A 17,835-nucleotide genomic window follows, 5' to 3' on the forward strand; every position below is an offset into this window, starting at 1 on the left:
CTCTCTCTCTCCTGCCCCCTGCCCCCCCTCCTGAAGTGTGTAAGTGTGAGATGTGGCGGGTGATGTTCACATTGTTGTTTTTTGATTTCTTCGTCAGTCACAGTTTCCTTATCTATGGGCTGTCCTCTCTGTTCCTCTGCTGCCTTGCGCAGTGCACTGTGGCACAGTGTGTCATCTCCCTCGACAACTCTTTTTGTGTTCTCTCTCCTTCTCTCGCTAACTTATATCTGACTTCCATCAGTCTTTACAAGAGCAAATGTTATAGCCGTTTGCTTGAGGCGACAACCTTTCAGTGGCGGTAACCATAAACAGAGCCAAAAGCACAGCTGAACATAACTTTTATGTTACGAGGCAGAGACAGAGGAAAGGATTAATCTATTATACAAGGCTGTAAAATGTAATGAGACAGCCATTCGAATGACAGCGCTCATGTTTATAGAGGCACCACTTAGATGTCAGCAATGCTTATTCCACTCCACTTAGTGGCCATGAGCACCTCGGACCTCCATTTTACTCCCTGCGTGTAGTCTTAGCTTTGCAATGCTAATGCAACACAAGATTCCTGAGGTGACACGTATATTAATGTCAAGGCCACTCCTGCGTATTTCTGTGTGGTCTGTGCATGTGTGTGTGTCCATGCGTGTGGTATGTTATGCATTTTTCCTCCCTTGTGTTGAGCAATTTTGCAGAGTTTCTTAAACTCTGTAGTACAGCTGTTAGAGCAAGATGCTAGCAATGCCAAGATCATGGGTTCGATGCCCAGGTGCAGAAATGGAATGAAGTCTAAGTCATTAAAAATTCTAAAAACACATTCACAACATGGCATAAATATGTCAATAAATAGTGTGCATTCTATGTGATATAGTTATACATCCTATGCCATGCTGATATGCTACTCTGCAGGAACATTCTCAAATAAACCTTTTTACCCAAATATATGTTAGATGAACAAATGTAATGTAGGTTTCTAAGTTAGAAGCACTACAGAAGCCCTCTAGGCTCTAGCACATATTCGTTCATCCTGAAAGCACAAGTGTGTCTTCATAATCAGAGTGATCACACACCTTTCTCACACAAACAGTCTGCAGTGTCTACATTCGGATTTCACACATCAGAATCCAAATTTAGCTTTATTGGCCAGGTTTGCGTAAACAAACAAGGAATTTGACTCCGGTTAATCTTTGCTCACACTGTGCAACACTCACTTATCATATAAAGAATAAAAACAGAGCAGTAAGAATAGTATGAAAAGCAGTAGGATATAGCCATGTGTAAGTACTTTCCACTATGTACATTTGTGAATAAATAAATAGAACACTATGGGTGCGATAGAGTAGTGCAATTGTCTGTTGTGCAGTAGGGTAGTGCAAATGTCCGTTGTGTGCCTGTTGTTGTCCCTGTCAAGGTTGCCATGGTCATGGACACCTCAACAGGCACGGTGTTGATTGATTTTGTTCAGTGTAAGGGTGGGGGCTATTTCTGAACGTTCAACAGAGTGATTGCTTAGGGGAAGAAGCTGTCTTTGTATCAGCTGGTTTTGGCAAACAGTGCCCTGTATCGCCTACTAGGGAAGGAGGTTGAACAGTTTGTGACCAAGATGTGAGGGGACTCTGTGTGTGTGTGTGTGTGTGTGTGTGTGTGTGTGTGTGTGTGTGTGTGTGTGTGTGTGTGTGTGTGTGTGTGCACAAGTGTGCAAGTGTGGTGATGATACAAACATGATCTCAGAATATAGAGTGATGTGGTCTTTTACAGTATATATAAAAAGACATCTGCTGAGGCCCTTTGCACAGTGCACAGTGCATGCATTCTCCACAGCAAGAGGAATGTCTACTGTTAAACTACTTATGCAAACACATCCAGTCTGTGTCTATGTGTTTTGAAGAGACCTGTTTGTGATGGAGCAAGTGGAGCTATTGTGAATGTATGCCTTGTGAGTCCAATTGTGTTCCTGTGACAGAGTGTATCAAGAAAAAAAGGGATTTTTTTTCATAATGTTGGCTGCGTATGTGTAGTGGTTTCAGTTAAACAGGTGAATGCCCACAAGAATTTGTAATTGAGATTGGCATTAATTTCCCTGAATGGCATACTCATTTAAAGAGTCAAAATTCGGCCCCAGCAGTGGCGCGACTGGCTGGGGCACCTGCACCGTACGCCGGCGACCCGGGTTCGATTCCCGCCCCAAGGTCCTTTCCGGATCCCACCCCGGCTCTCTCTCCCACTCGCTTCCTGTCGATCTTCACTGTCCTCTCTGATTAAAGGCATAAAAAGCCCAAAAAATATACTTAAAAAAAAAAAAAAAGAGTCAAAATTCGTATGAGATTTGAAGAAGGCAATTGCAAAAAGTGTAACATATTTTGGTTACACTTACTTCACAGTATCAACATAATAGTGACAAGACACTGTCATGAATGTGTCATAAACAAGTCATAAACGTTTATGACATAATGCTTCTGTCATTAAGTGTCATTCGGTTAACAAGTTAGGATTAAGGTTAGAGTTAGGGTTAGGATTAGGATTAGGATTAGGGTTAGAGGTTAGGGTTAGGGTTAGGGTTCATGTGTCATGACAGTGTCATGTCACTCTTATGTCGATACCATCAAGTAAAGTATTACCCCTATTTTCATTTAACAATATTCTAAAGAGTAGTATTATTTTCTGTTTTTGATGCCTTCCGGGCCCCTCTCTATTGAGCACCATCACCTTGTGTCCTGTATTACCACCATTCTTCAAGAGGTTTCTCATAAATGTGTGGGCTTTTGTTGGCACACTATTCTGCTTTATACGACAGACTATTTTATGAAGCACCAGACCTAAATAATTGTTATAAAGCCCATTTTCCAGTAGAAGTACTAGAGGTTCAGATGTTACATTAACAAAACAGAGGCATTGCTATAAGCATGTACAGTCAAAATAATTTTTTGCAAGTCCAAGAAAAACCTGTCAAGAAAGCAAAAGGAGGCAGTGCTTGAGTTTGTGTGCAAAAAGTGAGATTGTATGAATTTGCTTGAGAGTGTTTGCTGTGAGATAACATTACATAGTACGAGAGCTGCCGTTTCTACCATCCTCATTAGCTAAAGGGAATTCTACTGTGCTTATGCCAATGCAATCCTCAAATGTGTGCTGGTTTCACTCCACTGGTTTCATTCTTGATTACATTCCCTTTTATTCATTATCTGATTTAGATGTATCCTGTTCTCAAATGAAGTCAAACCTTAATTTCCATAACTATGTAAGACCATCTAAAGATAGAACACAAACGTTCATCGATCCACTCTGGAGATACAATAAATAAGAAAAGAGTAGGATACAGAGAGGGAAGGAATGACAGACAGATGGACACAGAGAGAGAGAGAGAGAAAGAGAAAGAGAGATGACCAAGGCCAGACAGATAAAGACCTCCTCTCTCAGTGGCTGAGACACAGATGGCTTACTCAGTGTGTTCCTTCTCTCCCCCCTCTTTCTCTCTTCCAGGGCTACCATCGATCCAACCACTTCATCGCCACTCAGGGTGAGTATTTCGGCATGTCCACAGACTTTGTGTGTGTGTGTGTGTGTGTGTGTGTGTGTGTGTGTGTGTGTGTGTGTGTGTGTGTGTGTGTGTGTGTGTGTTCAATAACCTCTCAATAACCAGTGCTCCAGTCTTACAGCAATACTGAAGGTACCTTAGCTTAGCCACAGCACTGCTAGATACCCATGTGCAGTTGTCAATATCCAAACGTTGACACGTGTTTAAGTCATTTCCTGAGTTACAGCGGAAAGTAAGCACCCACACATAACACCTCCCAAAACAGCAATCCTCTTAAGCAAGAGAACAGAATAATGATAGTCTTAAGCAAAAACTCTTGAGATGTGTTGCTGGTATCAATTCAAAATTAGCTAATCTTTTTCATAAAATAGTAAAATGTCTCACTTCCAACATTTGGCATGTTCTCTGTTCTATTTTACATTACACAGCATCCCATTTTTGGGGGAAATGGGGTTGTATTCCACTTATATTTGCAGCTAGACGATGTCAGATTCATAGACTAGCAGCCATAAGGAAGTGGTTGATGTGAAAAAGCGAAAGTAAGACATTAAAAGGCAAACAAAGCAAAGTTATATTTATAGCGCCTTTCTCAAACTCAAGGTCATGCGTGTATGTGTCTGATGACCCCCCCCCCCCCCCCAATTGGATTTCCAGTTGTTTTCCTGAGTTCAGTGGTATTTGTCCTGGCTTGCTGGCGGAGTACTATCTATTCGCAGTGGGCTCTCTAAAGCAGTGTGTGGCGTCAGCAGAAAGGCCCCGGTATTGGATTGCTCTCCGTGGACAGGCGGTGACATCTCTGCGTGGCCTCTCCACAATGCTTAATGGCACTAAAGCAGCAGCAGGGCCTCACACCCGCAGCTGGGGCTCTGGGGCTAGTGTTTTCAGAAGTGCTGCTCACGGCACCTTCAGCTGAATGCAAAGTAAAGAAAATTCAGCAGCACTCCAAATGAACCCACTACACCTAATACATTACTAACATACTGTAAGCGCTTGTTATTATGCTTGAAGTTAATAGCATCGGGGACATGTATCACAGCACCTAACAGTTTCAATGTGTTATTTCATTTCCTTGTCATCTGTACAGTGTGTGTGTGTGTGTGTGTGTGTGTGTGTGTGTGTGTGTGTGTGTGTGTGTATTGTGTATTGATAGACAACTTTTAAGATTGATGAGGGAGAGAGAGAGAATAAAATGGCCTGTGATGCTGCTCTGTCCAGGACCCAAGCAGGAGACGGTGTATGACTTCTGGAGGATGGTGTGGCAAGAGAACTGTTTCAGCATCGTCATGATCACCAAGCTGGTGGAGGTGGGCCGGGTATGTGCTATGTGTTTCTCCACACACACACACACACACACACACACACACACACACACACACACACTCACAAACCCACTCACAGACACACACACAAACACACACGCAAACACACACACAAGCAGTGCCCACTCACACACACACACACACACAAATCCACACACAGAAAAGTACGGTATTTCCAGAATGATGAAGAATGATTATATAATGATGTGCCATTTCATCTTGTTTGAGCCCAACAGCACTTACCACTTAGCATCTGTCTCCTATTGCTGTTTTAGACCTCCACAATCACTATACAGTATGTGACATCTCCCTCCCAAGCTTGTCTTCTTATTACACCTAATAATGCCTCTGCCTGGTAAAAGCTATACTGCGAGGCTTGAGGAAAAACATGATTGCCAAATGCCATCCACACCACCATTATGTCTATTACCAGAGGCCTGTGAGATGGAAAGACACTAAAAGATGCATTATGTTATTTGGTGCACACAAAATAACACAATATAAAAAACTATTCTCTGTATTCAATTTATGGACATTTTCTATATTTTCTATATTAAAGGCAGCTGCTGCACTGTGACATTTGCATCCACTCTGAGCTCATTTGAGAGCAGTTGTGTGGCTATTATTATTGAGTTTGGGCAGGAGGTCTGTTGTGGCTGGGATACGTTCTCAGTTGCAGTATTTACAGTGCACAGAGGGTGCAAGCAACTACACAAGCCAGAGCCGGCGCTGACACCACAACAGCCAACAGCTACGTCTGTGCGTGGGGGTGCTGCTCTTCTCGTATTCACACAGGCCTGATTCCTGGAAAGAAAGCCGAAGCCCTCAGCATTCAGCTATTAATAACAAATTACTGAAAGCTTATTTGAGTGGAATTTACAGTATTTTGCAGTGTCAATAATTGTGTGTGTGTGTGTGTGTTTGTGTGTGTGTGTGTGTGTGTGTGTGTGTGAGTGAGTGTCTGTGTGTGTGTGTGTGTGTGTGTGTGTGTGTGTGTGTGTGTGTGTGTGTGTTCATGCTCAAAAGGAAAGGATGGGAGAGATCATTTTTGAGGGGTAATTGTGTGTGTAATGTTAATGATCTGTGTGTTTATGTGTGTGTCTGTGTGTTTGTTGTACACTTTTGTGCAATCTGGTGTGTGTGTGTGTGTGTGTGTGTGTGTGTGTGTGTGTGTGTGTGATTTCCCAGGTGAAGTGCTGTAAGTACTGGCCCGATGACAGTGAGCTGTACGGTGACATTAAGATCACACTGCTGAAGACTGAGACCCTGGCCGAATACACTGTGCGCACCTTCAGTCTGGAGAGGGTACGAGCATACAGTACACGCCCGCACACATGCACGCACACACACACAGTATCCAGTATATCCATTGTCTGGTTTTCTTAACCGCCCGCCCCCCACACACACACACATACACACACTAACACATTGTCTTGATGAGCATGACCTAGTGTCTATCTATCTATCTATCTATCTATCTGTCTATCTCAGTCTCATTCTTCTTCCATTCCTCATTATGTCTATTCACCCTTATTTGCCTCGTTGGTGAGGCCCTTCCTTATTTGGCTCCTTGGTGAGGCCCTTCCTTATTTGGCTCCTCGGTGAGGCCCTTCCTTATTTGCCTCCTCGGTGAGGCCCTTCCTTATTTGCCTCCTCGGCGAGGCCCTTCCTCATTTGCCTCCTCGGTGAGGTCCTTCTCAGCCGTCTCCGTCCTCCCTCAGTGGGCCTGGCAGTGTCAATCAAAGCCAGACAGCTCTCTGCTGCTTAGATGCCATGTGACGGAGGGACAAGCAAGGCATTATCACATCACTGTCACGGCCCCGGCTGCCGCCACACTCATTTAGAGGAGAGGCAGAAGAACACAGCCATGCTGACAGGTTTTTTTTTTTTTTAACAAGGATATGTTTTTTTATGTTTGGATTTGGTTTTTATTTTTTTTGGTTTGTTTGTTTGTTTTTCCGGGATGCTGATTTAAATTCTGTGGGTTTCTCTGTAGCTGTGAGGAACTTTACCAGTGACTATCCCTTTCCCATTTAGCTAACAGCCTCCATGCAGAGGCTCACACACACACACACACACACACACACACACACAGGTCTGCCACATTGATGGCTCAAGGACATGTAATTGCTCAAATAACAAATAAATGAATAAATTGCAGCAATAAAATGTGTAACAAAAAAGTGTAACAGAAAATAAAGAGAGAGAAAAAAGAATAGAACCCCGATGTGCAGCGGAGGGGCAGCCGTGGCCTACTGGTTAGCGCTTCGGACTTGTAACCGGAGGGTTGCCGGTTCGAACCCCGACCAGTTGGCACGGCTGAAGTGCCCTTTGAGCAAGGCACCTAACCACTCACTGCTCCCCGAGCGCCACTGTTGTTGCAGGCAGCTCACTGCGCCGGGATTAGTGTGTGCTTCACCTCACTGTGTGTGCACTGTGTGCTGAGTGTGTTTCACTAATTCACGGATTGGGTTAAATGCAGAGACCAAATTTCCCTCACGGGATCAAAAGAGTATAGTATAGTATATATATATACTTATACTGAAGGGGCTTATTTTCTGATAATTACCGGCGGACAATACATTATCCCGCTTATTACAGGGCTACTTGCCAAAACGAGAAAAGAAACCTAACACAATGGGTTTTTAAAAATGATTTTGCTACCGTTTTGTGTCTTTCGCTGACAAAATAAATAGTTCGCCACACAGATAGAACTTGACAGTTTCAGGTGTTGCGTGGCAACGTCTTACTAGCTTACTTTCCCTTTCAATGAAATTCCATTGCAAGAACGGATGTCTTGCAGAGGGATATGAAAGACGTTAATCAACCCGTTGCCATTGACAGTGGTGATTATATACTTTGCCTGCCGGTGATTATATAGATTTAAGAGACCACCGAATGCTGGTAAGGCCCATTCATGTGAATGAAACTTTCTGCAGCATTCTGAAGAGCCGTGTAATAAACACAAATAAGCCATAGTGTAGACTGGATATTCAATCAGCTGTCATGTTGTCAGTTGTTTTTTTTAAATATTAAGACACACACACACACACACACACACACACTAACACACACAAACACACAAAAATGCACAGTAAATCCTGGGCTGCTCCCTGCGTGAGCGCTAGCTGTTTCCTCTAATGCATCACTCTGAGTGTGTGTGGCAGGAAGTTAAAGGAAGAGATGGATAGCCGCTCTCCCCAGGGGGGGAGCCTTCAGTCCACACCTGAGCCACAGCCCCGCCATCAGCCTCCCCAACAGATGGGCGAGGGCCGGCAGACTCTCTCACGTCCACTGCAGATTACCACAGAAAAGCCCCACAAACAAAAAAGGAAAAGTAGAAAAGAACACTTAGGAAGTGGAGTTTTTTAGCCAAGGAGATATACGTGCAGCAGAGGTCCGTAAAGAATGGCTACCCAGCCAAAACTGGACACAGATGTTATGTGATGCTATGTTGTATAAGATGTGTAATTGATGCATCACGATTCCCATCAACAAGAGTGTAGGCCTAATTTCTCCTCTACCAAAAGCAAACTCACTGTGTCAGTTGTACTTAATGCGCTGCAAATGATACTTTGTACTTGCGGTTATACTGATTTTGGTTTTCACTGTTCTTGTGTCCTGCATCGGTCATTTTCAGTGATCACGTCTCCCGTCTCAGACGTGTTTGTGCTCCGTTGTGCCCACAGAGAGGCTACTCAGCCAAACACGAGGTGCGACAGTTCCACTTCACTTCCTGGCCAGAGCATGGCGTTCCTTACCACGCCACCGGCCTACTGGCCTTCATCAGGAGAGTCAAAGCCTCCACCCCACCTGACGCCGGGCCAGTAGTGGTGCACTGCAGGTACAGAGCTCTGTTAGACATCAATTGTGAAAAACGATGTCCCTTAATTGTCCTGACCACTGTGTGTGTGTGTGTGTGTGTGTGTGTGTGTGTGTGTGTGTGTGTGTGTGTTTGAATAATGAGATCATTTAAACCAGCAATCCCCATCACCGATGCACTTAGCTGAACAACTGTACACTACAGTATGCCTTGTTTTTTCCCCACTGAATCGATTGCAGTCGAGCCGTGCGAGGGAGTCATCTCTTGATGTGTTTTTTTATGTTTGTGTTTGTTTTGATTCCTTTGATCACTGACATGTTTTCCCTTATATACAGTAAGCACAGATATTTACAGTTATCTCTCTCTTTCTCTCTCTCTCTCTTTCTTTCTCTCTCTCCCTCCCGTGGTCAGTATGGGTGCTGGGCGCACTGGCTGCTACATTGTGTTGGATGTGATGCTGGACATGGCAGAATGCGAAGGAGTTGTGGACATTTATAACTGTGTCAAAACACTCTGCTCACGGCGCATCAATATGATACAGACAGAGGTAAGAAGACATACATGGTGTCTATTGCGTGGGAGGGGCTACCTTTTTGTAGCATTGAGACTGAGACTGGCTGTACAGAAATAAAGCTTACTTGAAAGTACTTTTAAAAGCAGAGGTAGCCATTATAAAGGACACACAGTTAATACACATTGACAATTTTAGACAAGTGATCATCAGTCATGCACAAATGCACCTATAGCAAAACCATGAAGCTGTTCTGCGTTGACACCTCTTTAATTCACTAGCACAATTTCAAACTGGTTAATAGCTAGCTATCTGCTTAAGGGCCCATTCCTCACTCAGGGCCAGATATACGTACATTTGCAAATGTAGCGTTATCAGCGTCATGAACACACCGCAGATTGTGAACACTGTCAGACCCAAGTTTCCGTCGTATTTATCAATCGTTCAATCCTTAGTGTAAACTGCGCCTTTCTCTGCCTTTCTCCGCCCATAAACACAATTTACGAACGTCCACAACTGAATGGCAGCGCCTACATACAAGCGCAGTTAAATGAAGTTAACTGATGACACCATTAAAAAGAATCAAACGTTTAGCGATCATGAAATAATACCATACATGATAAGATGTAAACAAGCAGGGAGATAATGAAGATCAGTAGTTCTACTCAAACTACTTGTGCACGTAGGCTATGGAAGATTGGTCAAATCTAGCAAGTAGGAAAGTTTAAGTGAATGACGTGAAAGTGAAAGTAAGACATTTGAAAGGCCAACGAAAGTTGAGGTTGCTTTTGGTAGTAGGCTACAAATACTTTCACCACAAAAACTGGTGCTCTAAATAGCGATTCTGTTGTCTTTGAAAGGTTCTCTTATTGATGCATTGAACTGCAACACCTGCTTTTACAAGGCGGAAGTATTTAGGCGCAGAATACACGTGCGCTTTCAGGAGCTTCAGGAGTCTTTGTACATACCACGGATTAAATAATTAGGCGCTCTTTACTCATCATTGCGGCCTGTTTGTACATACCTCGCAATGATTTTACACGCACATTGCGAAACAAATAGGCCTGAAGTGAGTGCAAAAGCGTTAGTACATCTGGCCCTCAGTGTGTTGAATGGGGAACCAACCCCCTCACATGGGTTCCAGTGCAGTTGCACTGCCTGTACTGTCTATAGCCGTCTATAGCTTATAGTTATAGTCAGTGCAGTCACATTTGTTGCATTAGCTGTGGCATACATCATACTTTTGTGCATTTACTCATTTGTGATGAGTAAAACAACAACAACAACAACAACAACAGCAGTCAACAACAACAATCAACTACAGTAGGATGAAAGCTGAAATGGACACTGAAGAGACAATAAGATGAGTTAACCTGCAGAGAGGGGCTGACCTGAAATGAAAAAGAATGATAATAAAAGCTGTCCATATTTAAATGCCATACAGTAAACAATGTAATTTAGACCGCCTACCCTTCGGCAATAAAAGATATCTTGCAAAAGTCTTGGTTAATCTGTCTACAACATCCTTCACATTTATACAGTAGGCAACCCTGGTAAAGATGAATGAAACGAGGTATATGAAATCATTGTTTGGCATTTGATCTTAGTTTCACAATGAAAACAGTGAGGAGAAATCCAGGAGCAGGTAGCCTTGATTGGGCATGATCACCACAAACATGCGTGCGTGCGTGCATGCGTACGTGTGTGTGTGTTAGCGTATGCGTGTGTGTGTGTGTGTGTGTGTCTGTTTTTCTAGCTGGTTTTGTGTATTTGCTTGCACTGGATGCACTATGTGATGCTCTGCATACTCAGTAAAGTCTTTATTGTCTCTCTTGCTCTCTCCCTGACTCTGTTAGATGTCCTCATATTTGCATATCCAAACTATATTATGCAAATACCACACTCATTTAGGTGTTTACTACATTTGTATTTATTTACTGGGAGCTTTAATTAAATCCATACCACAAATGTTTGTTCGCTAGAAGTTGTTTATTCATTTGCGTGGGCCTGTGTGTGTGTCTTCCTCAACGTAAGCTGTGGAAAAAGCAGCACTGTTTAATTTAGATCATTGCGGGATATAAAAGTCTCTCCTCTAGTTGCAAACATATTTACTTTCATGATGTTTATCTCCCCCTAAGCTGTTCTTTCTTTCTCTCTGTATTCCCAGTGGTCTACATTCACTGCTCCTGTTAGTTGCAGGCTGCCGCAAGCCTAGTAAAAAAGAACACATTCTCAGATTAATCATTTAACCTTCACAAAGTTGCACTGATAAGGGTTGTGTGTCCTTTCAGATGTGCACTGAAACATGCAAAAACGTAATAGCGGAAATAATATACAAATGTAGCGAAATTAGATCAGTTTTATCAGTTGTTTGTCAGAAATCATCACCATAATAAGAGAAGGTGAAATTCACAATGGGTGCGTATGCACCTTGGCAAAAACAATCAGGGTGCTGTGCCTAGTAAATATGTCACATTTGAAAACTATTTGCCATACACCATTGCCATAGACTCCAATTGTGGAAGATATAGGCTTAAAAGTATAAAAAGAAAGAAACACAATGGGTGCATATGCAGATGCTTGGCCCCTGATAGTCAAGATGATGAATAATAAATGAAGGTAGAAACAGAATCATTTGTTTGGCCCCTGATTAAATAATCTAAGGAAAGGGATGATGTAGTCCTGACATTTGTTTAGATCTTTTTTGACAAACATACTCTTACAAACTTGATAAAAACAGATGGAATTTCACAAAATGATTTATTACTTTTGTGGGAATAATGCAATGCAACAAATGCTTCCAGAAACATAATACAGTTATTACATTTGTGAGTAATCAATTATTACATTTGCAGGGGGCAATATTTATTACATTTGTGCGAAATCATTATATTTAAAAAGTGCAAGTTTCTTATTATTATGTTTGTGAGAAGTATTACATCTGTTGGTGTTACATTACACATGTCAACCTCTTTATTCGACTCATTGAATGGACTCTCTCTCTCTCTCTCTCTCTATCTATCTATCTTTCTCTCTTCCTCCTGTGTCAGGAGCAGTACATATTCATCCATGATGCCATTCTGGAGGCTTGTCTGTGTGGAGAGACTGCCATCCTGGTGAACGAGTTTGCCCCCACCTACAAGGAGATGCTGCGGGTGGACTCCCAGAGCAACTCGTCCCAGCTTCGCGAGGAGTACCAGGTCAGTGTTGCACCCCTCTGCACACAAACTGCCCAGAACTAGTAGCAATGCAACACATTAGCCCCTTATCCATCCGAACATTCTTTTCCTATTATCAGAGACGGTTCGCGATATGCAGTGAGCAGCTCATCAAAGGAAATAGGTGCACCGCATTCCTGTTTTATTTCTCCCACTGCTGTGCTTTCTGATCTCATAGCACTCATATTTATTATGCATGGAGCAGTGCGAGATGAGGCGCCTGCCGGCTGGACAGATTTGTCCCGCGATAACAAAAAAAAGCATCACAGACAAAAGAGAGCCGAACACACTTAGATGTGAGTGACCACTTTTCCAGCCACTGCAGGTAGTCACATCAGTGCAGATGACCACACAATAGCTAACAATTGCCAATCATCTGCCTCATGTATAGCAATGTAGTCATGAATTACACTCAAGATTATTGTGTTTGAAGTGGGAAAGCTACTGTTGAAAATTCATGAAATTTTTGATTGTGTGTGTGTGTGTGTGTGTGTATGCTAGCTGCCTTCTGCTGGCTGGCGTGGCCTGACCTCGTCTTTTGAAATCCGTACACTTCTTAATGTCATCTTATCTCATACAGGGTTAGGGCCATCGCTTGCTAAGAGCAGCTTCATTGATTCAGGCTCTCTCATTTCAAAGGCATGTGGCCATGACTGTGTGCCAAACAGCCAGCCAGCACACACACAAGCACAGACAGACACACACACACACACACACACACACTCACAGGCACAGACTTACAGACACACACACACACACATCCACTTGAATGTCTATTGTATTGTATCATTTTATACTCAGTAGGAACAAGAAGACATCCTTTAGAGTGTGGCTTAGGGGGAAGGGGGTCATGGGAAATATCATCTTTCTGTTAGAAGTGAGCGGTTTTCATGGAAGAGCTAGTAACTGATTCAGGAAGTGAACACATCTAACTTTTTTTTTTCTGCTGATGCGTGTGTACTGACACACAGAAATGCAGTCAGTTTCCTTATTTTTCTCTTTTCTCAGTAAACACGTGTAAGAACACTCCCTATGCACACACACTTGCAAACGGAACACACAAATACACACACGCATGCGTACATACACACAGATTTATTACTATAGAGTACAGGTAGGCTTAGTACTATAGATTAATAACACAATCGCATGTCTTTCAGCTTCACTCTGTCTTTCTTTATCTTTTCAAAGAAGATTGGAATGTGTATGCTTACACACGCGCACACACACACACACACACACACACACACACACACACACATACACATAGCCTCATAATAACATAGGTCTGTGAGGCCAACATTAGCATTTCCCAGATGTATTAGAAATGCAATGCATTAGCCATCCTAGAATTCCTTTCATATTGTCAGAAGCAGGTCGGGGTATGCAGTGCGTCGCTCATCAAAGGAAATAGGTGCGCCACATTCCTGTTTTTTCAGCTGCCGCGTTTCTGATGAGCTCCTAACACACACATTCATTATGCATGGCACAGTCTTAGATGAGGCTTCTGCTGGGTGGACTGTTTTGCACCATGGCAGTGGTTTTAAAGGCCTTTCAAAGGAGCCTCCAACTGCGCTGTTTTGCTGTCTGGCTGCGTAACACAGTGGAAGTACAAAGCAGTATAATAGCCAACAAGGGAATGGACTTAATCATCTTTGTCTGAGCCCCTACAACTCCACACTGTTCATTCAGCGGCTTCTCTCCGGGTTTTCATTTGTCCTCTTCTTTTTTCCACACCACCTGTGAATATTTTCCCCATTTTCTCTGTACAGCAATTATAATTTGGAAACAGTTGATTGGATTGCTCTGTCATGAGACTAGCACGCCGCCATAGTTTTGAATCATCCCCCACACACACACACACACACCCAGCCCCCACTCGCTTTGCATGGTCTCCATCTGTTTATTCTCTGCATAACTGACTAGCAATTTTGATTAGCTGAGCATATCTGATTTAGCCAATCAGGAACATTAGCATTCCTCTGACTTCGACCAGGAAGATGATGTTCAGAGCCGCGGACTCCAAGCACTTGATTGACAGTCTTCGGTCTAGGTCAGCAGTAGGCAACCCATGGGTCACATGCAGCCCTTTTGCCCCCTCCCAGTGGCTACCTGGCATAATCAAAAATAAAATAAAAATACATTGAAATTAATATTTGTATAGTCATCCAAACATCCAGTGTCCAGTGTTAAAAATGTGTAGCCTATTCATCGAATTTAAAAAAAAGTTTTACACTTTATGAACATAATATGTGCATCATGCCACATCCTGTTGCCTCTTTTCTTTAATCAGTATCAAGCTTGAGCAGGTGTCTTGCTAAGATTGGCTCTATGGATGTATAAAAAAGAGAAATCTGCGAGGAAAACAGTATAAATAGTGCGTGGACAGATTCATATGGCCAAACTTGATAGACCTCTGGTGTGTTGTTAGAGGTCAAGTTGTTCCTAAAAGTGCGGTAGAAACCCTCCCTATCACGGTCACTCTCGCTCTCTCTTCTCATGGTCTTCAATGTCCTCCTGCCACCATCTCATCCTCCCTCTGGGTCATCTGATGACTTCCTGCAGACGCTGAACTCCGTGACGCCACACCTGGACGTGGAGGAGTGCAGCATCGCTCTGTTGCCGCGCAACCGGGAGAAGAACCGCAGCATGGACGTGCTGCCGCCGGACCGCGCCCTGGCCTTCCTGGTGACCACCGAGGGCGAAAGCAACAACTACATCAACGCGGCGCTGGCCGACAGTTTCCACCAGCAGGCGTCTTTCATCGTCACGCCGCACCCACTGCCCGGCACCACCGCCGACTTCTGGAGGCTGGTCTTCGACTACGGGTGCACCTCTGTGGTCATGCTCAACCAGCTCAACCAGTCCAATTCTGCTTGGGTGAGTGTTATGTACGTGTGTGTGTGTGTGTGTGTGTGTGTGTGTGTGTGTTTGTGTGTGTGTGTGTGTGTGTGTGCGTGTGCGTGCGCGTGCGCGTGTGCGTGTGCGTGTGCGTGTGTGTGTGTGTGTGTGTGTGTGTGTGTGTGCGTGTGTGTGTGTGTGTGTGAGATTGGGCTTAATGTATGTAGATTATGCTGTCATTATTCCTAGCCTACACAACATGAATTGAAACACACGGACATGTAGGCTTCTGCAAGAAAACATTATTACCACAAAGCCTTTGATTGTTTGCATTGTTTATATTGTCTGTGTCAGTATGCGTGGGTATGCATGCTTACATCTGTATTTGTGTAAGGGTACATGCATATATCTTTTCTCAGTCAGCACTGACACTGAACTGTGTGTGTGTGTGTGTGTGTGTGTGTGTGTGTGTGTGTGTGTGTGTGTGTGTGTGTGTGTGTGTGTGTGAGAGAGAGAGAGAGAGAGAGAGAGATAGAGAGAGAGAGATTGTGTAGGGGGTGTCGGGGGCGGTGTTTTGGTTTGTACTGTACAGTCACGCTACCATCCACACTATTTCATGTACATAGACCCACACACAACACTTGGCTGTCAAATACCAGTGTGGGATGGTGTGTGTCAAATGCTGTGAGTGTGTAAGAGAGAGAGAGCCTGAGAACAAGTTTGTGCATATGCCAGATAAAAAGAAAGACAGACAGAGAGAGAAGGAGAGAGAGAGAGAGAGAGTGTGTGTGTGTGTGTGTGTGTGTGTTTGTGTGTGTGTGTGTGTGTGTGTGTGTGTGTGTGTGTGTGTGTGTGTGTGTGTGTGCGTGTGTGTGTATGTATGTGCATGCATCTGTGTGTGTGTGTGTGTGTGTGTGTGCATGTGTGTGTTTGTGCATACATGTTTTCCCAGCCATAGACACATTCAGTGAGTATATTTTGACATCCGAGTAATTTTCTCTCCATTCCGAGCGGCCGCCGCACCTGACAAATGCCGACTCTCTGATCTCCCACAATGAATCACGGCTGTCTCGCCCATCTTCATGATGGATGCTCTTGATCAGTCATTCTGAAATTACTGTAGCCATCTGCCGCGCGGCCCATACACACGCTTCCTAAATTGGAAAATGCTGATCTGCTGACTAGCTATTAGGCAGACAAACCCATCAGCACGCCTAGAGGTAATTGAAAGCTATGTGAGGTCCCATCTACCCGGTGATTAGGGGTTACGACAGGTTGTAGATCACTGGCTTCTCTCAGATGAAGCTCGGTTGGTGGCCGCTGTCGTCTCCTACTCCTCTTGTCTTTTCCCTAATATTTAATTTCTCTTGGTCTGTTGTTTTTTTTTTGTCTTTTTGTGATGTTCCTCTTTCTGTATCCGCTGCTGTTTTATTGTCTGTGTTTGTTCTTGCCTCTTTGATCATCACTCTCTCTCTCTCTCTCTCTCTCTCTCTCTCTCTCTCTCTCTCTATCTCTGTCTCTTTCTTCCCCTCTCTCTTTCTTCCTCTCTCTGTCTCTCTTCTCTCTCCTCATTCTGCTGCAGCTTCATCTAAAAAGTGCACTCGTCGAGTCCAGTCTCATACTTTTATTGTCAAGGTCAAATATTTGTCCGTTCAGTATTTGTGTTCCCCAGTTAAAAAAAACAGTGTATGATAAAAAAAAATAAAAACAACGTAGTGGCTCAGGGCCTGATGAGAATTAACCACCTATTTCTGATGCTATTTGCACCTTAAAAAATGGCATCTTATGTGCAAAACTGATCGCACGTGGATGAGAGTGCATTTTGCCTGCCACTGAAACGCAGAATTCTTACTGATGTATATGCATTTATGGGAGGGCGAGGGAAGAGTGGGAGTATCCTGCAAACACAGGGGAGGAGAAGTGTTAATAGCTGATAATAACTGATTAGGTATTCCGCCATAGGTATGAAAAAGCCCACGTCTGTTTTGTGGTGAAAAACGCCCACCTTTTAAAAAGCAGGTGTAATCCAAGCTGCAGTTAAACGTGTCAACTAGAGAAACTTTCAGAGACAACGGAATCAGTATTCAGAGCACCTTTCTTTCTAATGTCCTACTTTCACTTTTACATCATTAACTTCCCAATCTGCTAGGCTGTAGGCTATTAAGTCTGTCATAGTCTACATGCAGTAAATAGTTTGAGTAGGCTATTTTTTTTAGATGGAGTAGAACTACAACTCTGTATGTCGCTGCTTGTTGACATCTTATTATCATGTATCATAAACTTGGATGCTAAACTTGTAAATGTAAACTAAATTAGCAGACTCCCATCTTTAATCCCCTCTTCCGTCTCTCTCTCTCTCTCTCTGTTCTCTGTGCCGTCTCTCTCTCTCTCTGTAAGCTGCCACCGTCTCTTTTGTTCTGTCCTCTCTTCTGCTCCCTCTCTCATCACCTGTTCCACTGTAGTGGTGTTCTAGCTGCTTGTTCCTCTGTCACGCTCTCCCTGTGGTTTTGGCCTGCTTCCTGCTTTTGCTCCGGTACAGTTGGATTGGCGCAGACTAAGCACTCATGGGTGGCTCATCCTTCTCCAGCTTTGTGTTT

At 43.6% G+C, this 17,835-nt stretch overlaps 1 protein-coding gene across 7 annotated transcripts in view; it reads left to right on the plus strand.

Annotated features, from left to right (window-relative positions):
* ptprub (protein tyrosine phosphatase receptor type Ub) overlaps positions 1-17,835 on the plus strand; it is a 216,833-nt gene that overhangs the window by 187,532 nt on the left and 11,466 nt on the right. For 5 of the 7 annotated variants that reach the window (XM_076280520.1, XM_076280517.1, XM_076280518.1 and 2 more), the window contains 7 exons: positions 3,472-3,508; positions 4,742-4,839; positions 6,034-6,150; positions 8,535-8,689; positions 9,080-9,215; positions 12,230-12,379; positions 14,963-15,277. In XM_076280520.1, the coding sequence (XP_076136635.1) occupies positions 3,472-3,508; positions 4,742-4,839; positions 6,034-6,150; positions 8,535-8,689; positions 9,080-9,215; positions 12,230-12,379; positions 14,963-15,277 (1,008 nt within the window). The remainder of the gene's footprint in view (positions 1-3,471; positions 3,509-4,741; positions 4,840-6,033; positions 6,151-8,534; positions 8,690-9,079; positions 9,216-12,229; positions 12,380-14,962; positions 15,278-17,835) is intronic. The other 2 variants (XM_076280519.1, XM_076280523.1) reach the window with 1 other exon arrangement.

Source organism: Alosa pseudoharengus, unplaced genomic scaffold, assembly GCF_046254945.1.
Source record: "Alosa pseudoharengus isolate Yale_2024_CS ecotype anadromous, Long Island Sound unplaced genomic scaffold, YU_APseudo_1.1 YU_APseudo_1.1_scf_12, whole genome shotgun sequence".
NCBI lineage: Eukaryota > Metazoa > Chordata > Actinopteri > Clupeiformes > Clupeidae > Alosa > Alosa pseudoharengus.